This window comes from Crinia signifera, chromosome 3 (assembly GCF_055691185.1).
Source record: "Crinia signifera chromosome 3, ASM5569118v1, whole genome shotgun sequence".
Lineage (NCBI taxonomy): Eukaryota > Metazoa > Chordata > Amphibia > Anura > Myobatrachidae > Crinia > Crinia signifera.
In genome coordinates this window covers 304,669,640-304,696,578 of record NC_139219.1, presented here as the reverse complement: position 1 = coordinate 304,696,578, position 26,939 = coordinate 304,669,640, and the positions used below count along the sequence as shown (strand labels likewise).

Below are 26,939 nucleotides of genomic sequence, written 5' to 3'. Positions count from 1 at the left end.
TTGTAGCGATGTATTCCTTCACCTGACATACTGTAGCGTCCTGCTTCCCATCTGCTGTAGAACTACAATTCCCATCATATATTTACACCCTGTATATACTGTACTGTATATTACTTGCATGTCAGACCTGGGAAACCATGTTGCTGAATTATTGTGCTGGGACTTGTTGTTCCCCAATCCCTTAGGAATGTTTTCCAGGGATGACTATTAACATATCAGGATAAAAATGGATCAGATAGTTTACTGACATAATTTACAATGGTCCTGAGGCTTGCACAGTGATACTGTATGTTACTATTTACAGCCTCCGGGCCTTGGGACAACCACACTAACTGCCCTGTTAATAATCTGCCGCTGTATTGGAGGGTAGGGTCTCTGAAAATAATTGTAGGGAGAGTTTTATTTTTAGAGCAAACTTGTTTAACCCCTTCCCGACATTTGACGTATATATACGTCATGGTCGGGAAGTACTTCCCGACACATGACGTATATATACGTCATGGCTGAAAACTGTCACTGCGTCTAGAGACGCAGTGACAGAGGGACAATGTCTGCTGTCCCTGACAGCAGACCTGTCCCTGCGTGCCCGGGGGGGGCTGCGATGCCGCCCCCCCGTCGCCGATCACTGTGATTGGCTGTTCAGTGTGAACAGCCAATTACAGCGTTTTCTGTGTCACCGGCGAATAACGTTCGCCGGTGACATGGGATCGGAGGTGATTGGTGCTGTAAAGTACAGCACCAATCACCGTGGGGTGTAAGGGTGACACTGGTGTCACCCCACCTCACCCCGCCCGCCCCCAAAGGCCGTGATTGGTTCGTCGGACCGACGGACCAATCACAGCCATGGAGGGGGGTTTAAACTAACGGTGACTGCACTGCAGACGCCATTCCGGTCTGGAATTGCGTGCAGTGTGGTCACCGTGCCTGGCTGCCGCAGTATACTGACCTGATCCGTGCAAACCGTGCAAAATACTTACCTGATCACTGCCTGGATCTTGCTACTTGTGTTGTGCTGTGTTGTGCTGTGTTGTGCTGCTGCAGTTAGCTAGAGAGAGAGAGATAGAGAGAGATAGAGAGAGATAGAGAGAGATAGAGAGGCCTAGTGACAGAGAGTGCTATATTTTGCTGCAGTGTAATAGAGTTATAGATAGAGAGAGAGATAGAGAGAGAGAGATAGAGAGATAGTGACAGATTGTGATATATATTTTTTATATAACTGACTGCTGCCCCCCCTTTTGTGCTGATCACTATATCTGAGGTGATCAGCAACTTTTTTGGGGGTGCAGGGGTTTGCTGCAGTGTCATAGAGTGATAGATAGTGAGAGATAGAGAGATAGAGAGAGAGAGTGATAGAGAGTGCTAAATTTTGTGTCTGCTGCCCCCGCCTTTTGTGCTGATCACTATATCTGAGGTGATCAGCAACTTTTTTGGGGGTGCAGGGGTTTGTAAATTCCTGTCAGTGCTGCAGTGTCATAGAGTGATAGATAGTGAGAGATAGAGAGAGAGAGTGATAGAGAGTGCTAAATTTTGTGTCTGCTGCCCCCGCCTTTTGTGCTGATCACTATATCTGAGGTGATCAGCAACTTTTTTGGGGGTGCAGGGGTTTGTTTTTTAAATTCCTGTCAGTGCTGCAGTGTCATAGAGTGATAGATAGTGAGAGATAGAGAGAGAGAGTGACAGAGAGTGATAGAGTGCTATATTTTGTGTCTGCAGGAAATATATACCTGCCAGTTGCACCAAAGGTTGTGCACCTGCTGCCCCTCACCTTTTTTTTTTTTTTTGAGGGTGCTGTGGGTATTTTTACACACACTGTGATTTTGTGGGTGTCCTGTGGCCACTGTGCGCTGATCAGTGACGTACATCACTGATCAGCTTTTTCGGCACAGGGTTGATTTTTTTTTTTTTTTTTTTTAATAAATTCCTGTTGCCTTTGAGCGCTGTTCAGTGACGGTCGTTACTGACTAACATCTGTGCTCAATTTTTGGTGCAGGACCTTTTTTTTTTTTTTTAATAAATTCCTGTTGCCTTTGAGCGCTGTTCAGTGACGGTCGTTACTGACTAACATCTGTGCTCAATTTTTGGTGCAGGACCTTTTTTTTTTTTTTTTTTTTTTCTGCACTACATACACACTACCTGGTTGAAATAAAGTTTGTACCCCCCCCTACACTATACACGTGTTGAAACATTTCACAACCACAAACACAAAAATAAAAATGGCATCCCAAAGGTCATCCCAAATGTCATCCCAGTCATCCAGAAGAATGTACTCAGCGGAGGAGGCATATGCCATGCTTGCCTCTGACAGTGACACAGACAGTGATGCAAGCGGGGAATTTGAAGGATTTGTGTTAACCTCATCTTCCTCCTCTAGTGATGAGGGACCCCCTCAAAGACGCCCCCGTAGAGCAGCTGAGACCCCCCCCCCAATGATTGATCCCGTATGGATCCCACCACCAGCCAATTTTGAGCCCCAGGTTCCTGAGTTTTTGGCCATCCCAGGAATCCAATTTGATTCCACAGGTCTCAGAGAAATTGACTTCTTCAAATTATTTTTCTCTGATGATTTTATAAATTTAATGGTGGACCAAACTAATTTATATGCCCAGCAGTTTATTGCTCAAAACCCCACGTCATCATTTGCTAGGTGGACCCCTGTAGATGCAGTAGAGATGATGGCGTTTTGGGGTCTGGTGTTTCATATGGGCATAGTAAAAAAGCCAGAAATTAGGCAATATTGGAGTACAGATGTTCTGTACAGCACCCCATTTTACCGTATGGCCATGACCCGGACTCGTTTTGAGATGATCCTTAAATTTCTGCATTACAGCGATAATGCACAGTGCCCACCCAGAGATGATCCCACCTTTGACCGGCTATTCAAAGTCAGGCCGGTCATTGATCATTTCAGCGCCAAATTTGAGGAGATGTACATCCCCCAACAATTCATTTGTGTGGACGAGTCCCTTTTACATTTTAAAGGAAGGGTTAAATTCCGCCAGTACCTTCCCAATAAGAGGGCAAGGTATGGCATAAAATTGTATAAACTGTGTGAAAGCACCTCAGGGTACACCCACAGGTTTAGGGTATATGAAGGGAAGGATTCAAGTATTGAACCGCCAGAATGCCCCCCCTCCCTCGTAGGTGTTAGTGGAAAAATTGTCTGGGATTTAGTGCACCCCTTCCTGGATAAAGGTTATCACCTCTATGTGGATAACTTTTACACTAGCATCCCCCTGTTTAAGGCCCTTGGTTCAAGAGGTACAGCAGCTTGCGGTACTGTGCGCAAGAACCAAAGAGGCCTCCCAAAAACGCACATTGCCCAAGTAATGAGAAGGGGTGAAAGCAGGGGAATATGCACTGAAAATATGTTGTTGGTCAAATATAAGGACAAGAGGGATGTCCTTATACTGACAACAATTCACGGAGACAGTACCACCTCCGTCCCTGTACGAGGTACCAGTACCCACACCTCAAAACCTAATTGTATCCTGGATTACAATAGGTACATGGGCGGAGTGGATCTTTCAGATCAGGTACTGAAGCCGTACAGTGCCCTGCGGAAAACAAAAATCTGGTACAAGAAGCTGGCCGTGTATATCATCCAGATGGCACTGTATAACGCTTACGTGCTATTCCGTTCTACCGGCCAGAGGGGGACATTTATGCACTTTCAAGAGGAAGTCATAAAGGGCCTGATATTTGGGAACCAGCAGGCAGAGGGCCCCAGTACTTCTAGTACTGGCCCCCGTATTGTACCAGGGCAGCATTTTCCCAACGAAATCCCCTCCACTGCAAAAAAGGGCAGGACACAAAAAAGGTGCAAAGTTTGTTATAAAAGGGGAATAAGAAAGGAAACTATTTTCCACTGTGAAACTTGCCCTGACAAACCCGGCCTTTGCATAAAGGAGTGTTTTAAAATATACCACACATCTATGGATTATTAGGTCCATCAATTCACCGTGCATCGGGGGTCTTGCTAATGCCACATAGCACCCACCATTCATTCCACCTGAATCTGAGCCGCAAAATCCAAAAATCACTCCTTCCCTTCTAAATCCTGCCATGCACCCAACTGGTATTTTTTGGTCACATATGAGGCATTGCCATACTCGGGAGAAATTGGGGCATATATTTTGGGGTGCTTTTTCTCCTTCAAACCTTGTGAAAATGAAAAATTTTGAGCCAGAACTGCATTTTTGTGTAAAAAAATGTAATTTTGCCCAGTTGTATCAAAATTGGTGAAACCCCTGGGGGTTTGAAATGTACATTATACCCCTAGATGAATTCCCTGAGGGGTGTAGTTTGCAAAATGGGGTCACTTGTGGGGGGTTCCACTGTATTGGTGCTTGGGGGGTCTTGCTAATGCGACATAGCACCCACCATCATTCCACCAGAATTTGTGCTGCAAAATCCAAATATCACTCCTTCCCTTCTGAGTCCTGCCACTTTTTGGTCACACATGAGGCATTGCCGTACTCGGGAGAAATTGGGGCACAGATTTTGGGGTGCTTTGTCTCCTTCATTCCTTGTGAAAATGAAAAATTTTGAGCCAGAACTGCATTTTTGTGTAAAAAAATGTAATTTTTCATTTTCACTGCCCACTTGTATCAAAATTGGTGAAACCCCTGGGGGTTTGAAATGTACACTATACCCCTAGATGAATTCCCTGAGGGGTGTAGTTTGCAAAATGAGGTGACTTGTGGGGGGGTTCCACTGTATTGGTGCAACATAGCACCCACCATTCATTCCACCAGAATCTGTGCTGCAAAATCCAAAAATCACTCCTTCCCTTCTGAGTCCTGCCATGCACCCAACTGGTATTTTTTGGTCACATGTGAGGCATTGCCGTACTCGGGAGAAATTGGGGCACAGATTTTGGGGTGCTTTTTCTCCTTCATACCTTCTGAAAATGAAAAATTTTGAGCCAGAACTGCATTTTTGTGTAAAAAATGTAATTTTTCATGTTCACTGCCCACTTGTATCAAAATTGGTGAAACCCCTGGGGGTTTGAAATGTACACTATACCCCTAGATGAATTCCCTGAGGGGTGTAGTTTGCAAAATGGGGTGACTTGTGGGGGGGTTCCACTGTATTGGTGCTTGGGGGGTCTTGCTAATGCGACATAGCACCCACCAAAATTCCACCAGAATCTGAGCTGCAAAATCCAAAAATCACTCCTTCCCTTCTGAGTCCTGCCATGCACCCAAATGGTATTTTTTGGTCACATGTGAGGCATTGCCGTACTCGGGAGAAATTGGGGCACAGATTTTGGGGTGCTTTGTCTCCTTCATACCTTCTGAAAATGACAAATTTTGAGCCAGAACTGCATTTTTGTGTAAAAAAATGTAATTTTTCATTTTCACTGCCCACTTGTATCAAAATTGGTGAAACCCCTGGGGGTTTGAAATGTACACTATACCCCTAGATGAATTCCCTGAGGGGTGTACTTTGCAAAATGGGGTGACTTGTGGGGGGGTTCCACTGTATTGGTGCAACATAGCACCCACCATTCATTCCACCAAAATCTGTGCTGCAAAATCCAAAAATCACTCCTTCCGTTCTGAGTCCTGCCATGCACCCAACTGGTATTTTTTGGTCACATGTGAGGCATTGCCGTACTCGGGAGAAATTGGGGCACAGATTTTGGGGTGCTTTTTCTCCTTCATACCTTCTGAAAATGAAAAATTTTGAGCCAGAACTGCATTTTTGTGTAAAAAAATGTAATTTTTCATTTTCACTGCCCACTTGTATCAAAATTGGTGAAACCCCTGGGGGTTTGAAATGTACACTATACCCCTAGATGAATTCCCTGAGGGGTGTAGTTTGCAAAATGGGGTGACTTGTGGGGGGGTTCCACTGTATTGGTGCTTGGGGGGTCTTGCTAATGCGACATAGCACCCACCAAAATTCCACCAGAATCTGAGCTGCAAAATCCAAAAATCACTCCTTCCCTTCTGAGTCCTGCCATGCACCCAACTGGTATTTTTTGGTCACATGTGAGGCATTGCCGTACTCGGGAGAAATTGGGGCACAGATTTTGGGGTGCTTTTTCTCCTTCATACCTTCTGAAAATGAAAAATTTCGAGCCAGAACTGCATTTTTGTGTAAAAAATGTAATTTTTCATTTTCACTGCCCACTTGTATCAAAATTGGTGAAACCCCTGGGGGTTTGAAATGTACACTATACCCCTAGATGAATTCCCTGAGGGGTGTAGTTTTCAAAATGGGGTGACTTGTGGGGGGGTTCCACTGTATTGGTGCTTGGGGGGTCTTGCTAATGCGACATAGCACCCACCAAAATTCCACCAGAATCTGAGCTGCAAAATCCAAAAATCACTCCTTCCCTTCTGAGTCCTGCCATGCACCCAACTGGTATTTTTTGGTCACATGTGAGGCATTGCCGTACTCGGGAGAAATTGGGGCACAGATTTTGGGGTGCTTTTTCTCCTTCATACCTTCTGAAAATGAAAAATTGTGAGCCAGAACTGCATTTTTGTGTAAAAAAATGTAATTTTTCATTTTCACTGCCCACTTGTATCAAAATTGGTGAAACCCCTGGGGGTTTGAAATGTACACTATACCCCTAGATGAATTCCCTGAGGGGTGTACTTTGCAAAATGGGGTGACTTGTGGGGGGGTTCCACTGTATTGGTGCAACATAGCACCCACCATTCATTCCACCAGAATCTGTGCTGCAAAATCCAAAAATCACTCCTTCCCTTCTGAGTCCTGCCATGCACCCAACTGGTATTTTTTGGTCACATGTGAGGCATTGCCGTACTCGGGAGAAATTGGGGCACAGATTTTGGGGTGCTTTTTCTCCTTCATACCTTCTGAAAATGAAAAATTTTGAGCCAGAACTGCATTTTTGTGTAAAAAAATGTAATTTTTCATTTTCACTGCCCACTTGTATCAAAATTGGTGAAACCCCTGGGGGTTTGAAATGTACACTATACCCCTAGATGAATTCCCTGAGGGGTGTAGTTTTCAAAATGGGGTGACTTGTGGGGGGGTTCCACTGTATTGGTGCTTGGGGGGTCTTGCTAATGCGACATAGCACCCACCAAAATTCCACCAGAATCTGAGCCGCAAAATCCAAAAATCACTCCTTCCGTTCTGAGTCCTGCCATGCACCCAACTGGTATTTTTTGGTCACATGTGAGGCATTGCCGTACTCGGGAGAAATTGGGGCACATATTTTGGGGTGCTTTTTCTCCTTCATACCTTCTGAAAATGAAAAATTGTGAGCCAGAACTGCATTTTTGTGTAAAAAAATGTAATTTTTCATTTTCACTGCCCACTTGTATCAAAATTGGTGAAACCCCTGGGGGTTTGAAATGTACACTATACCCCTAGATGAATTCCCTGAGGGGTGTACTTTGCAAAATGGGGTGACTTGTGGGGGGGTTCCACTGTATTGGTGCAACATAGCACCCACCATTCATTCCACCAGAATCTGTGCTGCAAAATCCAAAAATCACTCCTTCCCTTCTGAGTCCTGCCATGCACCCAACTGGTATTTTTTGGTCACATGTGAGGCATTGCCGTACTCGGGAGAAATTGGGGCACAGATTTTGGGGTGCTTTTTCTCCTTCATACCTTCTGAAAATGAAAAATTTTGAGCCAGAACTGCATTTTTGTGTAAAAAAATGTAATTTTTCATTTTCACTGCCCACTTGTATCAAAATTGGTGAAACCCCTGGGGGTTTGAAATGTACACTATACCCCTAGATGAATTCCCTGAGGGGTGTAGTTTTCAAAATGGGGTGACTTGTGGGGGGGTTCCACTGTATTGGTGCTTGGGGGGTCTTGCTAATGCGACATAGCACCCACCAAAATTCCACCAGAATCTGAGCTGCAAAATCCAAAAATCACTCCTTCCCTTCTGAGTCCTGCCATGCACCCAACTGGTATTTTTTGGTCACATGTGAGGCATTGCCGTACTCGGGAGAAATTGGGGCACAGATTTTGGGGTGCTTTGTCTCCTTCATACCTTCTGAAAATGACAAATTTGGAGCCAGAACTGCATTTTTGTGTAAAAAAAATAATTTTTCATTTTCACTGCCCAGTTGTACCACAATTGGTGAAACCCCTGGGGGTTTGAAATGTACACTATACCCCTAGATGAATTCCCTGAGGGGTGTAGTTTGCAAAATGGGGTCACTTGTGGGGGGGTTCCTAACTTTTAGCATCTTATGGTGCCTAGAAACCTACATGGTGCCTAAAAAATAATCTCATAAAAAGGAGGCTCCAAAATCAAGTAGGTGCTCCTTCTATTATGAAGCCTGTGGTTTGGTCACCGTGCACACTAGGGCCACATATAGGATATTTATGAAAACAAAAGAATTGGGGGAATCAATTTTTAGTCACATTTCTCTAGTAAAATGTACTGTGTTCCTTAGAAAAATGTATTAAAATTGCAAATCTGCAAAAAAAAAGAAATTTTGAAATTTCACCTACACTTTGTTTTAATTCCTGTGAAACACCTAAAGGGTTAACAAACTTCCAAAATGCTGTTTTGAATACTGTGAGGGGTGCAGTTTTTTGAAATGGCATCATTTATGGGGGTGTCTCACATACAAGTCCCTCAAAGTCACATCAGAACTGAACTGGTCCCTAAAAAAATCAGTGTTTGAAATTTTCTTGAAAATTTGAGAATTTGCTATTCATATTGTAAGCCTCCTAGTGTCCCAAAAAATTAAAAGGAAGTTGAAATAATGATGTCAACATAAAGTAGACATATGGTCTATGTTAGTTATTCACTATTTTGAGTGGTAAGATTATTTGTCTCACAAGCAGAAAATTTAACATTTTGCAAATCGCTAAATTTTCCATTTTTTCACGATATTTTGGTATTTTTCACAAAAAAACACAGACTGTATTGACGAAAATTTACCACTAACTTGAAGTACAATGTGTCACGAGAAAACAATCTCAAAATCACTGGGATAAGTAAAAGCAAAAAAAAGTTATCCCCACTTAAGTGAGACATGTCAGATTTGAAAAAAATGGCTCTGTCAGGAACGCAAAAACTAGCTCTGTCAGGAAGGGGTTAAATAGGGGTGTGTGAGTGGGTTGGGGGGGAGGTTAGAAGGCCGAGCTTCTCACCTGGAGTAGTACTGGCCACATGATAATGCTAATTGCATATGTACTAACCAGTGGCGTAACTTGAAATTTTGCGCCCCCCAGCTAAAAAAAAAAGTCCCTGGCGCCCCCCCCCCCCCTCCCCCATGTTGGAGGGAAGGTTGGTGTTTAGGATGCGGAAGAGAAGGTCAGGGATTAGGCCATGGGAGGGAAGGGAGTGTTTAGGGTTAGGCTGTGGATTTGGGGGGAAGGTCAGGGTTTTGGGTGTGGGAGGGAAGGTCAGGGTTTAGACAGTGAGAGGAGAGGGTTAGACTGTGGGAGGGGAGGTTAGGCTGCAGGGTAGGGTTAGGTTAGGCTGCAGGGTAGGGTTAAGGTGCATACACACTCTACAATTTTTTTTTACCAATTTCGTTGAAAGACATTTCCCTTGAACCCAGTGTCCTGGACGAAAGATGTTGACGACGAAGATATTGATGACAGACGAAAGACGAAAGATCTAGCTACAGTTTATAGGTTCTTTTTGAAAGATATCCAAATTGAGCTGCATGCACAGTTGATGAACAATCTTGATGAACAACTGGCGGGTATGGGCATCATCATTCGTCATTCGTCTGTCGTCAGTATCTTTCGTAAACATCTTTCTTGGGTTCAATGGAAATGTCTTTCATCAAAATTGGTCAAAAAAATTGTACAGTGTGTATGCACCTTTAGATTTAGCAGCAGTCAGCCTTTTCTCCCTCTATCCCCTGCAGCACAGCTTGCATTATGTACAAACCCCCCCCCCAGACAGAACTTAGGTGATGCTGCCCTGCACTACAGCCAGCTGCCTTTTTAATCACCTCTGGTCTTCTCACTCTACTCTTTCTATGTCAAAAACAATCTTCGGGATAAGATGTCTTTCCCGGGTATTCAAATTAAGTGTTCAATCATAGATTGAAAAAAAACTATGCTTGAACACTTCTTCAGACGTCTTATCCCTAAGATTTTTTTTGACATAGAAAGAGAGTACCCCGAAAAGGTCTGTTTTACTACATGAAAATTTTCCCTTTTTTTGACTGTGTAGTGACATTGGTTTGTGAAAAATCTTTTTTCATTTTTTATTTTGTATTGAAGTGTTTTTATTGGAGTTTTTCATGATATTTTGAATGCGATAAAAAAAATTGGATTTTTTTAAGAAAAGTGGATCGTAGTGCTTTAAATCTGGACATTGTGATGAATTATACTTCAACATCCAGTTTGCTCTGAATCCAAGGGTCCAGCGCTGTGAAAGGTCCTTAAAACTTTTGAAAATATTTTTTAGTCTTTTTATAGTTTACAGTACAATTATTATTTATGGACAAGCAGCAGCAAGACACCGTGTAGCGCTCAAGGTTTCTTTGTCTATTTTGTGTTGCATCCAGGTGTTTATATTTGCTTATGTTTATAGCCAGTGTCCTATTGATCTTTATATGTCACTATTGTATGTAAGCGTCAGAGCATTGGTGCTGCAGAATGGTAGAGAGCGATGTGTATACAGGTAGTTTTTCTCCTCTGCTGCACATCTGAGAGATACATCACACTCCGCCACAGCTCTACTTTACGTTAATCAGGCCGGAGCAGGCTGCGCGCGGAATGGAAGACTAACAGACTGCCATGTCTGATCTAATCAAGATCACAAATCCCCCTCGCACGCATATAATACACCGAATGACATGATACATCAGCTACAAAAGCAGGAATCAATCGAGGCCGATAAAACAGGGCCGGGGAAAATAAATAACGTCTTAGACACTGTCCCCATTCATTATAAAACACAGCACACTATGTATTTATTCATAGACTCCACTAAACAAACGCTGGTGACGGAGTGTGCGCCATTTATATAGAATGGCAGAAATTGTTTTTTCAGAATTCTTCTAGATCTCGTGGATTCTAGGCAGAGACAGAAGAAGACATGCAGTATAGTGTTATATGTGATTCTGGGAGAGTATTGTTCAGAGTGACACAGGAAAGCTGCCCACAGTGTTCTTAAACTACTCTTGATCTCCGCCTGGATGTCCCAACGTTATCTAAGACTTTACATGCCCAATACCAAATTCAACATTTTGCATCCCCTAACCTCTCATCCTTATCTTATATCTCTCTTATTGTGGACAACTGACGTCACTGGACGTCCGCCACCTGCCCAGTTCTCAGAACAGGCGTCTCGAGTCTAATAGAGGGTACACGCGGTGAGATGTGCACTAGTTTTCTATTTGATTTTGCTTGTAGAAGCAAAATCGAATAGAAATTAAATCGGAATTGAAAGCACAGCAGCATTCGATGCAGATTCAATAGAATTTGAAACATAGAATTTGACGGCAGATAAGAACCACTTAGCCCATCTAGTCTGCCCCTTTTTTAAACATGTTACCTCAAAAAATATTTGATCCTTATTTCTTTGTTAGGATGTCAATATGCCTATCCCAAGCATGTTTACATTGTTCTACTGTGTTTGCCTTTACCACATCTGATGGGAGGCTATTCCACTTATCTACTACTCTTTCTGTGAAGTAATTCTTCCTCACATTTCCCCTGAATCTTCCTCCCGCTATTGTCAGTGCATGTCCTTGTGTTCTGTTGCTCCTCTTCCTGTGAAGAATGTCTCCCTCCTTTCCTGGCTAGTATACAGTTGTACTATCGAATGAGGACAAACAGCTGCAGGACTTTGTTTGGCGCTTGAGGAGTGACTTTGTCATTTTTTGTGTTATACTTCATGTCCTCGTGTTCTGTTGCTCCTCTTCCTGGCCCTTATTCTGATCGGTGCGGATATATCCGCGTGCGTTTGGCCCGCCAATGTTTTGTGTCTGCGCATGTGCAGAGGCGTCTCTGCGCATGTGCGAGCGGGGCGTACGGCCAAATCCCGCATGAAATGTGAACACTCCGAACAGGGGGTGGAGAGGGGCGTGAAGGGCTATTTGGGCTCATTACCATATGCATACGCCCCGCGTTTCATGGGAGTTCCCATGAAAACGCTGGGCGTACGTATGGTAATGCGGCCGTGACGCACGTGTAGGAAGCGGACATATGACATCGCCGGATGTCTGCTGCCCGCCGAGATACCTCCTTTTGCACGGAAAAATGTCCGTGTGGTCTGAGGTTGCGGGTGCTGGTGGAGCACACGGTCCTGCATTCGATGGTCTGCGACCATCGAATGATGGGGGAGGTTCCCTTAGATGGAGGAGGCGTATTCCGTGAAAAATACACGTGCGGTCCGTTCGGACAGCTTCTTACCGCATATGGACGGAGTTGGCGATCCGTATGGAAGGCGGGGTTTCGCACGCACGGTCCTGGCCGCATAATCGGCTCCGGCCGCACCGATCAGAATAAGGGCCCCTGTGAGGAATGTCTCCCTCCTTTACCTTGTAAAACCCTTTATACAGTATATTTGAAAGTTTCTATCATGTCCTCCCTTTTCCTTCTCTGCTCTAAACTATACATATTAAGATCTTTTAGTCTTTCCTGGTACGTTATGTGATGTAGGCCATGCACCATTTTAGTTGCCCTTCTTTGTACAGTCTCTAATGTAGTTATATCCTTCTGGAGATGGGTATGGATCATTAGGTCACCAGCATTGTGGTAGACAAGCATTAGATCTACACCATTAGGTCGACCTGCATTTAGGTCGATATGAGTTAAGGTCAACATGCAGGAAGGTAGACATGACTTTAGGTCGACATGGGTAATGTCGACAGGGTCATTAGGTCGTCATGGGTAAGGTAGACATGTTTTTGTTTTTTTAAACCAGAATATCAACATAAACACTAAGACGTAGCACTGCGTCCCCTCGCTGCGCTCACCATGCTTCGGGCACGGTGCCTCGCTATGCTCGCCATACTATTTTAGTAGGGCATGTTGGTACATGTCGTGTCGACATGGACACCGACGGGTACCACCGCGTCCCCCCGCCTTGATCTCTTTCTTTAGTCACCCAGTTAAAACAAACAAAAAAAGTCAATAAGATTTGTTTGACATTATCTCACCCCAGTAAACTTTATAGGATCCTGTAAATTGCTGGTTTGAGATATTCTACAACTCTTTGATTTAAGAGTGTTTCCATCAGTTTCCCTTCTACTGATGTAAGGCTCACTGGTCCATAGTTGCCTTTTTCTTCCTTGCTTCCACTTTTGTGCAGTGGGACTACATTTGCTATTTTCCTGTCCTCTGGGATTACTCCAGTAGCTAGTGACTGGTTGAATAATTCTGTTAATAGTTTTACCAGTTCCCCTTTAAGCTATTTTAGTATCCTTGGATGTATCCCATCTGGCCCCATTGATTTATCCACTTTCAGTTTTGAGAGTTGTGTTAGGACTTCCTCTGTAAATGTAACTGTTTCTCTCTAATTTTTCTGAATATACTTGTTACTTAACTGTGGTCCCTTCCCCTCTTTTCCAATCCCAATTCTTAAATCGAATACCAGATCTAAACGCGTGTACGCACCTTAAGTCAGCTGACTTAGATTTGAGAGCATTGTCAAAATCATTCGATCTTCGGCGACCATTGAATGATTTCGGGCCCGCACACTATCCTGTGAATGGATGTTTATTTTAAACATCCATTCGCAAAGCAACAGGGATATTTGCTGGGGGTGGGCATTTGCACCCCAGCGGGCGGCGTTCCATGGCTCGCTAAGCAGCGGAATACTGCTGCTTAGCGAGTCGACCAGAATTAGGCCCATAGCGAATTGATAGCATTTATGTAGCGCTGAGGTCAATACAGACCTATGGTTTGTCAACCATTTCTAGGTGTTGACCAATTCACTGTCGACCATTAGTGGTTCACCCAGTGACTGTTGACCTAGACAATGTTGACCCAGGGACCGCATAACGTCACACAGGGCTTACACACTATGCATACCACAACTTACAAACATTTAAAAAAAAAACTCATCTCGGCCATGTGTGTAGACACTCTTATGTCAACATGTTGACCCTGTTGACTTTAACCACTATCTACCTTTCAACCTGTCGACTGTTTCTCTCTGTTGACAATATTGGGCCAAATGACTCTAGACACCGCAGATCTTCTTTACAGACCTCACTTCTTATTTTGGGCCTAAACGCAGTGATACAGTGACGGCACTCTTGCATCCCGTACTGGATTAAAATGTGATACTTTGGAGATTTGATTTGTATTTGATTTTATACTTGATTTTACTTTGGAAATTATATGTTTTTTTTTGTTTTTTAATTCCCCCTGTTCATTCCTCTGTATGTGTTTCCCTAGTTTACTACGTCCGTTTTGAATTATTATTTAAAAAACAAAAACCGAAAACCGGAAAACTTTGAACTTTAGGGCCAGCTGCCAGCTGTAGGCATAAAATTTATCCCTGGAGGGTTGTGATTTGTCTGCGGACATGCCAGCTAGGATGAATTGTGCTGTATTACAGCAGCAGTGCATTGTGGACCTTTGAAAACTTAACCTTGAAAGGCAAAAAAAAAAGAAAGTGGACCTTTTGGATCGTTTGTTAACAGAAAAGGAGAATGAAGCGCATCATTTATTTCAGATAGTGTTTACCTACTCCACTGAGTTTTATGGCATTGACCACAATTTAAATGTATTTGTTGAGCCGTAGTAATAAACATAACCGTAAACCGGCGCTGCAGTTAGAGAGCGGTGTTTGGCCTTCAATGCGAGTAAAGAATGGGACACAATTATAGACGCCGCATCGGGTTTTTTTCTGTGACCAGATGTACAATTTATTCTTTCTCTGCTTTTACGGCACATGTAATTATTGTTTAAATCTTCTGATGCCATGGCTGGCAGTTTGGAAAGGAATGCAGTGTCCTTAAACTCAACATACGGAAATATTGTTTTATTTATTAGGGCTCTCCGCAGCCTCGCAGACTATGGTAATGGCTAATTAATAGTGCGTGTAGCCTTGCAGAATATGTACTAGGCTGGGCAAATGCTGATCACTTCTGCATTTCAGTAGTTACATCACAGTTACAACTAGACTATTTCAACTTTCAAGGACTTGCATGCTGTTTCGTATGCTGGTGATGGACAATACTATCCTTACTAGGTTGAACTTGATGGACGCAAGTCTTTTTTCAATCTTACCTACTATGTAACCACTATGTGACTATGAAAGTGTGGCTCATTCAAAGTTTGTATGTATGGGATACATAACGATCACCAGCATTTGGGATGTTGGTGCTCTGAATCGGCATCCCAAAGGAGGGAATCCCGATAGTGGTCAAGTAAGTATACTTATCTTCCCCTTGCTCCCCCCGCTCCAACCTAACTTTAACATTCCCCCCACAGCCTAACCATCCCAGCTAGTGACTTCCCCCGGCACCCCGCGCATGCTCAGTGTGCTTCCCCCCCCCTGTCCGGCTCTAATGGGCATGCACGAGATCTCGCAAAAACCGCGAGATCTCCTGCGCAGCCCGAGCCAGAAGCAGGGCTAGCGTTGTCCCCACAGTGGGAGATAGGACAACGCTAGCCCTGAGCTGGTGAAACGGCCGGGGTGAATTAACGCCTTGAAGGCTGTTAATACATCGAAGGTAATTTAAAGGATCCGGTCCAGGTTTTAGAGCGGCAGCAACAGGGAAACTGATGTGATCAGAGTTGGGCTGATAAGCAGCATCTGTGCTCTCCTGATATAATTGTTCCCAGGGCAGAGGGTCGGGGCTCCTGATGGTGGGACAGCTGCCCAGGTGATAGGACAGGGGTGGGGGCTATGGTGGGGACCACCAGAACATACTGAGGAGTTTGTACTATGCTGTGACACCTGTATCCTGCAATCCTGTAACCATCCTTGCCTATGCTGTTTACCTGGTATGCTGTTTACCTGCTACAAATTAAAGACCAAGGCGTCATCTTATCCAGTGTATGTGATTCCTTGACACATTATTTAATGCCCATTTGCTACCAACTCTACATATGACCCCATGTGCCTGACATACGTCATTAATCCGTACGACATCAGCCATCAGTATATACTGTACTTTATTTAAACTTTAAATGTTGATACCTCTTATCGGAACCATGTGAGTCTCCCTAAAGCCTCTTATCTGAGTGAAGACGTATCGTTTCTTCCTTATAGATAAGAACGGTCTCGTCAAGTGGAGCCGGCACGTCTATTGCATGTCAACTACAATTCTCTCTGGGCATTTTATATTAAAAATGGAAATAATAGGAAGACAATATGAGATTATGATTCATCCGCTAACAAAAAGAATCGTCACATTTTCGTATTATGTGAAAATAATGCAGAAATCTGCGGCAATTAAAGTAATTTACTGATAGAATCTTTTTTTTTTTTATGTCACCTTCAGATCTCAGCTTTCTGGATAATAGCGATAGACGCACTAATGACAAAAGAGCAGGACGTGTGCGATATAGCCGAGCCGGAGGCAAATTACGGAGCGTTATTAGTCTTGCAGGCTTGCAGGCTTAATGTAACAACAGTGCTTTTGGAATCTAGGGGTTGTTTGTACAGCATTAAAGGGCTACAGCTAAACCAAACGTACAAATTGATCCTGTAAGAAAAAGTATTGTGTAGCATTCACTTCAGTTTTACATTTTGCTGTGTATAGTACTGCGCAGAAAGCCTGAACTTATAGATCAGTATCATGAGTAAGGACAGACAGACACACTCGGGGAACAAGGACCTTATTCTGGTTCACTCGCAAAGGCAAATTCCTTCTCAAATGGACAAAACCATGTGCACTGCAGGTGGGGCAGATTTAACTTGTGAAGAGAGAGTTAGATTTGGGTGGGGTTTTACTTCAAAGTGAGATCTATATTACAGTGTAAAAATAATGCAGCCAGTATTTTCCCTGCACAGAAACAAAATAACCCTACAATCTAATTCTATCTGCACAAGTTATATCTGCCCCCCCCTGCAGTGCACATGGTTTTGTCCATTTGAGAAGGAATTTGCCTTTACGAGTGAACCAGAGTAAGGGAACAGGAAGGAGAAATCACAAGGTCGTAGGCGCGTTATGGAACGGTTGCGCCTAGAACCACTTGTGTTTTGTGAGTTATCCAATCAAGTCACATCCTACCCAACAAACAGAAGTGGATCTAGACACAATCATTATGGAGCTGTGTCAGTTAGCTCATATCCGCCGATTACAATAGCTGATTTCTGCTTGTGACTTCATTGGCTGTGAACAGGAAACCGCTACAGAGAAACATCCCGTGAGGCCACTGTTGAAATTGGTTAACATTTTTGTTGCTGTGAAGTAATCTATCTCATGTAACTCTAACAAGTAGTTCAGTACAGTCATGACTAATAAGTGTCTGCCTGGAAGCGTTAAGGGCCCACCGGGGGTCCGGCGTGTGATGTCAAAACGTGGGGGCGGATCTGCCAGGTGACATCATGACCTGGCGGATGTCACAACATCAACCCACCTGTCCGCACAGCTCTTCTTGCTCCCAGCCTGTAGCTGCCATCACCGGGTCAGACAATTGCTGATGACTGCCCGGTGGCGATAACAAGATCATCTTGCTGCCGGGTCAGTCATCCGCCACTAACTGCCTGGCGGCATTAAAGGTGCACCCAAATAAGTGGACGGGTCTTTAATCACCGGGGCATACTGGCGAATTCCTCAGTTTCCCGTCGGGCAAGTCAGACCATGATTAATACCCCTTGTCCACCTAACACCTGGATCTGTCTGGGTAACTGAACACGGGTTCAAGCAATGTCACATCAGCTTGATACCTCATTCACACTGAAGGCTGGAACTGGGTTAGTGGCTGGTCTTAACTCTGCCGGCACTTGGACATGGCCTCTGTGGCTCTACAGCTGTTGTGAAACTGCCGTTCCCAGCATGTCCCGATTTGCTATTAGGGAATGCTAAAACTGTGGCAATACGTGCTGGGATTTTGACAGGCCTGCTCTAGTGTATATTAAATAGATTTCATTTAATCCTACAAAATGGCTGCCTTCACCTTAACGCTGAGTTCACATTAGACATTCATAAAGAGTATGCTAATCTGATGGGTTAGACATCAAAATCAGAATATTGTCTAGTGCAGGCATTTCCAAACTGTGGCCCTCCAGCTGTTGTGAAACTACACGTCCCAGCATGCCTTGCCATAGTTGTAGCATTCCCTAATAGGAAACCTGTTTCAAAGCATGATGGGACTTGTTGTTTCCCAACAGCTGGAGGGCCATAGTTTGGACATGCCTGGTCTAGTGTTTATTCTTGAAGTCGCTGAAGATGCGCGCTCCCGTCCGTCATCGGTGACAATCCGAGCTATCTAGGGCCATGCTGTGGAATGAGCACTCTGCATCCTATTGTATGAACAATGCTGCCTGATTGGTCCAACCAATCATTCTGACCGGTCTAGACACACAAGATAGATTGTCGCTGTGCTCTTGGAAGACTGCTAGCATCACCAGTGCAGGACTTCAAAGATACAGCTGTTTAAAATGTGACAGTTGGTGATACAAAGGGCAACTGCTGGTGACCTGGAAAACGTGCACTGTGTGTGGGGGTCCTAAAGACCGACATTGAGAACCACTGTTCTAGAAGATAAAAGATAGTATCTGATTGGTTGCCTATAGCAACATCCCATGTTAGTCAATTTTCCCCAAAGAGTTATAATTTTTAATGAATACATTGCTCATCGATCAGTGCAGTCGTGTAAATTGATAATTAATAAATAAACCTGGGTCTGTTCCAGGAAATAAGCGATAAAGTACCTGCCGAGCAGTATGTGACTGCATTTTCCAACACAGGCTGTAAACTGACAGTTTGGAGCTGATTGGTGTTTTATCTCTTTGCACTTGACCTCTCTCTTGATGCATATACAGGTCACCACCGGCTGTAGCATATTTCCAGCGACATAAATCTCTCGGCGGCGTACTCCGTTATACAGATAATTGCCGCTGATAAAACGCTTCCCCTGATCACAGCTTTGACCACTGCTATTCAGAACCATTTACATATAGATTAGTGACTGCTACTAGCTGGCTGATTCTGGAACTCATTACCGTATAGAGTGCTGTAGTGACGACATCTTACCAGAGGTTTTCTGAACCTGGAACCATCATCAGAATTCACAGTGTACTTAAATTAATGAGCTTGTCCAACACAATTATTAATTCTACCTTTTCCCCCCTCCACCCCTCAACTCTGTTTATTGAATACTTTCCCAATGGCACTATAACTGCTGATTGAGCAGCGGGGTATACCACTCATCTCTCTGTTCATTGCCTCCCGTGGAAATGATTTGACTTTTCCACGTTTCACTGCTCCATCTCAGCTTTGACCCAATGACATGTGCTGTATTTCATCGCACAGTGTAGTGGGGCATGTGCGTACTGTAGATGTGGAGACAGGAGAAGGTACAGGTCCTGCACACAGCACAGCTGGTAAGCTGTGTATCATGGATGGTTGAAGTTTGACTCATGAGCAGGAAGTTAGGTGAGGTGATAAGGCAGTGTGTGGGTTACCGTCACTGCAATATTGTTAGCCCAACACTTTGGTGTTTGGTGGGGGGGACACCACAGCCCAATTGTGTCCTCATGTAACTATTCATACACACGCACGCACGCTAGAGGCTTTTGCCTGGAGCCAATTAACCATACTGGCCTGTGTAATAAGCTAATATTGTACAGAGTTCTATACATTATACCACCAGTGACATCACAGTGGGTTATATACTGTAATTGATCATGCATAATGTCATAATAGATGAAACTCAAATTGAGCCGTAGATGAAATTGCTAATAATGATGTCATAATCACAATGGGTGGTGTGTGTTCTACAACAGTGTGTCAAAAATGGCCTCTTCTTTCAGTGACATCACTAATGGTTGGAAACCGTAAACCTCTTTACTTGATCACATAATATAGATGACATCACTGATGACCACAGCGGTGAATAGTATAAATGTACACACAAGGGAACACATAGTAGTATTTACGAAGAGGAGAGAGGTAAAGTATCAGCCACTCAGCCCCTAACTGCCATGTTAGAATAAATTGCATTTTGGGGCTGGTTGGTTGGTATTTTATCTAGGTCCACTTTTTACTTCTCTAAAGCTTAATAAATAATGGTTCAACATACTGAATATGAATACAGCTAATAAATATTCAGCTTCGAAATTGATGTCCCCATTTAAAACATCAGAAAATGATGTCATCAAGTAAATTTCACAATGGATGAAATGACATCACAATATGCTGTATATTTTGCAGTGGTTCTCAGTGCGCACTAACTGTCCAGAATATCCATGTTTAAGCACATGGGCCAAAATTAGTACATCTGTAAATTGTATCGGATGGTATTAAAACCTGAACTGCCTGGGTGTCATGAGGTCTTCGGAATACCATGTCTTAGAGGATGGTATTACTGTGATATGCATCATTGGTGACATCACAATAAATATAGAGGCCGGCACTCCCATCTACTATCCACAACATTGCCCTGGTGTCCTCCTGGGTCTGGTCTGAAACAGCCCAATATACAGCAGTGATATACATTAGCGGCACACACAGAACTCCATACATGCAAAAAAAAGACTACTGTGCCGGTCCTCTGTTCCACGTCTCCGTGCTTCCACCTTTATCAAGTTTTAGGACTCCACTTTCCGATTGATGAGTTGTGCAGCTTGGCTTTAGTGGACTAGAGATACGGTTACCTGATAATTCTGTAACTTCTATCATACAGTATATTCAACATTCTAAAACTATTTAAGCTTGTCTATGGTTTGGGATTGAAATAACTCTTGGGGTTTATTTTTTTTTTCTCAATTTAACAATTCACATGATACATTGCTGTGATTGTTATTGCTGTGGTTTTGTGTGGTACATTGCTGTGATTGTAATTGTTGTGGTATTGTTTGGTACTTTGCTCTGATTGTTATTGCTGTGGTTTTATATGGTAATTTGCTGTGATTGTTTCTGTGGTTCTGTGTGGTACATTGCTGTAATTGCTGTGTTTCTGTGTGGTGTACAATGCTGGGATAGTTATTGCTGTGGCTCTGTGTGGTGTACTTTGCTGTGATTGTCATTGTTGTGACTGTGTTATGTACATTGCTGTGGTTCTGTGTGATACATTGCTGTGGTTATGCATGGTGTAAATTGTTGTGATTGTCATTGCTGTGGTTCTGTGTGGTGTACTTTGCTGTGATTGTTGTTGTTGTGACTCTGTGGTGTACGTAGCTGTGGCTGTCATCGTAGGGGTTCTGTGTCATGTACATTGCTGTGATTTTCACTGCTGTAGTTCTGTGTGTTACATTGCTGTGATTGTTAGTGCTGTGGTTCTGTGTGGTACATTGCTTTGACCATCATTGTTGTGGCTCTGTGTGGTGTACATTGCTGTGGTTTTGTGTGGAACATCACAGTGATCGTCATTGTTGTGGCTCTGTGTGGTGTACATTGCTGTGATAGTCATTGCTTTTTTTCTGTGTGGTACATTGCTGTGGCTCTGTGTGGTACACTGCTGTGATTGTCATTGCTGTGGTTCTGTTTGGTACACTGCTGTGATTTGTCATTGATGTAGTCCTGTGTGGTACACTGCTGTGGTTCTGTGTGGTACACCGCTGTGAATGTCTTTGCTGTGGTTCTGTGTGATACGTTGCCGTTGTTCTGTTTGGTACATTACTGTGATTGGCTGCTCTTCTGTGTGATATGTTGCTACTATTGTCCTTGCTATCAGAAAATATGGGAGCTGTTCAGGATTACTTGCCCCATGCGAATGGATTCTGCATACACTGCACTTTTGTTCCTACATAGTCCTCGACTTTCTTCCACCGGCTGATTTTTATTTTATGACCTACTGATTATCCCAGTGAAATGTGTGCAGGATACGTTCCCACAATCTGCTGCAGCATCTGTTACCTCGTGTTTAGCTGTAATGTGAAAATATTTTGCCTAACAATTAACGTAAGGCAGTATTACAGTTCCACCGTCCATGATCTGTCCCGTGAATCATAGCAGCTCGCATTTCATTTAAATTACGCAAATCATTATCGAATGCTTTAGCCATATCATACCACAAGGGGCATTTAAATCATCCACAGATCTGTGAACATTGTTGTTTATTTGTATTCTCCTTTTGTTTTCCAGTTCTGCTGCAGCTGGCCAGCGACACTCTGCCGAATGATATCACTTTGTCTGTTGCCTATCTGCTTGCTCTGCCACAAGTAAGTGTACAATAGATTTTTGGATCACTGTATATTCAGTTAACCATCATTTTTGGACACGTCCTATGTAATGTTTAATAAACTAGTTCAAACAAACTACTTCAGACAGGTAAAAATCGGAACAAAATAGGCCCGCACCATATCCAACCAAATCAGTATGCCGCACGGTTTGGGGCTAAATTCTGCCCCGTTCTAGAGCCATATTATATTAAGACTGTCCAGCTACCTCTAGGACAGTTAGATGTAGACAAATGCATGGTGTGTGTATATGTTGTGGGGGGGTGTTCCAGTTGGCTGGACATTTTTCTTACCCACACTATGGCCAGTGACCACTTCATGCAGTATATAGGGTGGGATAGAGCTGCTGATTTTCCTCCAGTACCAAGTCTGTGGACCTGAGTGCTCAATCATCGCACCAAGGAGAGAATTCGGTAAATGGGTTACCGTGATCTTTGGGACAGCATACAAGGGGGTGTAATAAAGTAATCCCATGCATCTTGCGCTTTATTTTTGGGAGCATGAAAGAGCTGCTTAATGTGTTTGCAGGCCAGAAAATCCACGACTTTCCTGGACTTATGGGAAGGTGCATCGTTGTTATAGAGAAGGGTACCACTAGTGCGAGATTTTGGTCAATGCCTGGAAAGGCCTTTCATCACTTGCGTCAGGTACTGGTCAGTGACAGTGTGCTGCTGCACAAGTGGCACAGTAGCTACATGACCTGTATTGAAACATAAACAGCCACCATCTGCATTAGATTTTCCCAACCTTACAAAGCTTCAAAGTGAAACCCATCTGTGCATCAAGGCTTACCCTTCCACTGCATAACCTCTCCAACCCCCTGCCTTGACCATCTCTACTTTGGTTACGTCCTGCCTTCAGGCCACCTATTGCTGGCTTTGCACCTCTTGTATTCTGTCTGTTGGCCATGCTCGCATTTTAAAAGAGGAGGCCCAAATGCAGCCTTCTCCTACCGGGCCCCATCCTCTCTGCCGGGAGGGTCGCAGTGCTGTAGAGTCTGAGCACTAGAGCTCTCAGACCCTTCTGTACATGTGCAGATCTCTGTAAAAAGGGTGCTGTGGTCATTTATTTTTGTTGATTTCCGATTTGCTGCTGCCGCCTCCAGCAGAGCAGCGTTGTGGAGTCTGAGCACTAGAGCGCGGGTGTGGATCCTTTTATCGACCACAGTAAGGTCGACAGTCATTAGGTCGACACCGTTGGGTCGACATAGGACAAGGTCGACATGGGTTTAGGTCGACGTAGCCATTAGGTCGACATGGTTTACATCGGCATGTGTCCACCTTATGACTGTCGACCTAAGTGTGGTCGATAATTCGACCGTATCCCTAGAGCGCATGAGCAGATCTCTGGAGAAAGGGCGCAGTGGCCATTTTTCCGTTGATTTACACGATGCTGCTGCTGACGGCATCATCACAACTTTGTGGAGTCTGAGCAGTAGAGCGCAAGACCAGACCGCTGCCGAAATGGCTCGTGGACATTTACTCAGTGGTTTCCGCAGCATTGCTGCAGTCGCTGTACTCTGGAGGGTAAGTTTTTAAGAATGGGCACCGTGTGGACCGCAGCCATTCTAAATATGCCACCAGCCCTGCTATCGCAAACCAATCTTCTAGTTGTTGATGATTATGGCTCTGTTGAGCTCCATAACGAGTTTGTAACGTGAACATGCTGACTTCTCCGTTGGGCAGTGCTGCATTTATATGGTTCTGTACCTTGATGTTCCACAAGAACTTTAGTGTTTACAGTTCACAACCAGACAGTCAGATTGCGTCTACCTATACACTGCACATTCATACATACAATGCACTTCCTCTAGGCAGATTATAACTGGTTGATTTGCTAATTACAGTATGTATTCTTCATGGCCTGGCGATAATAATGCTAAAATCAAACAAGCCTCCTGGAGGGTTGCCACCCAAAACGGGAGATTCCCGGAAAACGGGAGAGGTGGCAACCCTACCCATAGCATTGGATTGCCCCATCACCGTCTGGGGTCTAGATGGACTTCCTATATCCAACGGCTGCATTTCCTGACGGACCCCCCTTCTCCAATTGTCCATTGGGGCTCTTCATACAGTAGAGATTTCCTTATTTTTATTCCACTGTCCTTTGGCTCCAGTGGTCCTGTTGGGCTGGAAAAAGTAAAAAAAATATATATTTCTAATCACAATGTCCACATGGAGAAATCCAGCACCATTGCTGCTCACCAACAGTACTGGCTGTCCACGAAACATTACTCCACGAGCAAGTTACAGTACAAAATACACTGGGAAATCACTGAGATCCACAGGGGAACATCCGTGACTCTTCTGGCCACATCTTCTCATGCTAATGCCAGTGACCAGTCTTGTCATTCTTGTTAGAACTTTGGGTTCTTGGTTGTACCAGCAAATTCTACAGGAGTAGATCAGGAATCTATCTGTCAATTGAATAGAAACTAAAGGTGGGTCTTGAGACAAAAGTTAGACTAGAAAAAATGGCTGAATCTGGACTTTTTTTTGCATTTCAGTCCAGACCTTTGAAAAAGTTGAGAACCCCTCAGCAAAACGCGTCAGTACACAGACACCCCAACTCTTCTCCAATTCTTCTTGCGGATTGTTTATTACAAACATGGACTTTACATTGGATACCTGAACCAAGACTCTATGGACAATGTTTATGTTGAGCAATCTTTTGTCAGCAAAAGGACCTCACCAAGACATCACCACTCCAAGCGTTGTACATCCATCTACAATTAAGCGCAGGACCTTCTCCCAGAACTACAGTACCAGAGAGGTTATATCAATGAACTGTCCCAGCGCTTCTCCGCGTCCACCAGTCCCTAATTGAGTCCATCATAGGGAAATTTGCCATATAGAGAGGATAATCAGGGGTGCTATTTCCCTCAATTCAAGGCCTTTTTTTAAGGTTTATAATCATTACTATCATTTGTTAATTATATATTTTTATTTAAAAGAAAACAAAACTTTTAACTGCAAAATGTGGTAGAATATGTAAATAAATTGTTGTAATTTAGTACGCGCTGTGTGGCTATTTTTTTCCTCAAAGCGCAGTTTTCTTTTTTCTTAGTCCAGACTTTAATTGTATGGCAGGTATTCAATGCTGTTTGCGAGTGGTGACAGCGAGCAGGGCTTCCTGCTCGCTGTCACCACTCACCCTGACAGCATTCAACACACCCTCCGCATACGCCAATTCCCCCTCGCTCCGTTTTTTGAGCGAGGGAGAATTGCCGTATGCGGCTCCAGAAGCAGCGAGACTCGCGGCTAAAAACTGCAAGTTTCCTGCATTAGCCGCGGGTTTCGCTGTTTTGGGGAATTCTCGCCGTCCTGTGACGGCGAGGATTTCCCCAGAAGGTTGAATAGAGCGAACGGCCGGCGCGGGGGTTAAACAGCGAGGATCGCTGGTTTTCTGCAATCCTCGCTGTTTAACCCCCTAGCCGGCCGCTCGCTGCAGCATTGAATACCCCCCTATATGTAGCTCTGTGGGAACTTGCATCCACAAATAAGGAACATACATAAGTATTGTATACTGTTTTGACTTCGACACAAAGATTTTTTAGAGTTAAAAATCCAATTTTAAAAATTCACATTTTGCTAGTATTGTGCTATTATTCTATTAATGGTTCCCTGAAGGGATAAGGTCACTAGGTCCATCGACTTTATTTAGATCGACCACTGAAGGTTGACACATGAAATAGTTCGACTTGGCTAAGGTCAACATGGTTGAAGGTCGACAAAAGCATTAGGTTGACAATCAAAAGGTCGACTTGAGTTTATCACTTTTTTTTTTGAGCCGACAGACGCTAATTTCATACCCTACTTTCCACTACGGTATGGTGGGAGAATATAATAGTGTGCCGAGTGCAACGAGCGGACGTGGTACACTTTGACGGTGTCCATGTTGACTGTGTCGACATTTGCAAAAAATGTGAAAGACTCATGTCAACTTTTTGACTGTTGACCTTGCCATTGTTGACCTAACGCTTGTGTCGGCATTCTAACTGTCAACCTTAGCAATGCATGTCGACCTATATCACGTGTCGACATAAGAACTTTGACCTTAAGTGGTCGACCCAAATTGGGTCGAGCCATTGACCCATACCCTCCCTTAATAGGGTATGCTATATAATAAAAGGCTTAAACTGCTCCTCACCTCTATGGCCCTCAAGGGTTTTGCACTCAGTTGGCCACCAGATAAAGCAAACGGAGTGTTGTTCCGTTTCTGCTCGCACATCCCCCAGCTCTGACATTACTGTCACAATGTTCCATCATTTTGACGGGCTGGTAACTAATATGATTCATAAGTGTTGAAATAAAAATAAATCACTATAAATAGTATCAGGAAAAAAGCTGTACAAAAACCGATGGGAGAAGGCGGCAAGCGTTTATACAATAGAGATTCCTATAAACGGCGGTCCGCCTCGCCCTCGTACAGCGCCCGGTCTGTCGTCTGCATACTATGTTGTGCCTGTTTGGTGACCCAATGACGATACCAGTGCTCTGCAGTGTGTGTGTGCGGTTCTGTTCCTCTTCCTGTGCTACTGAATCACATCTCTAAGTGAAATTGATAAGCAGCATAATTATTTAAAGATTATGTAAAAGAGGCATTAATTAGCTGAGCTTTAGTCTCTTGTAAACCATTACACAGTGTATTGCAGCCTCTCCGCCGGCAAAAGGGTTTAAATCCAAGGTTCGGGTCTTGTCTTCAGCCA

At 43.8% G+C, this 26,939-nt stretch overlaps 1 protein-coding gene across 1 annotated transcript in view; it reads left to right on the top strand.

The window, feature by feature from the left end:
• NBAS (NBAS subunit of NRZ tethering complex) overlaps positions 1 to 26,939 on the top strand; it is a 540,465-nt gene that overhangs the window by 275,439 nt on the left and 238,087 nt on the right. Inside the window, exon 39 of the mRNA XM_083178566.1 lies at positions 22,137 to 22,213. Within this exon, the coding sequence (XP_083034692.1) occupies positions 22,137 to 22,213 (77 nt within the window). The remainder of the gene's footprint in view (positions 1 to 22,136; positions 22,214 to 26,939) is intronic.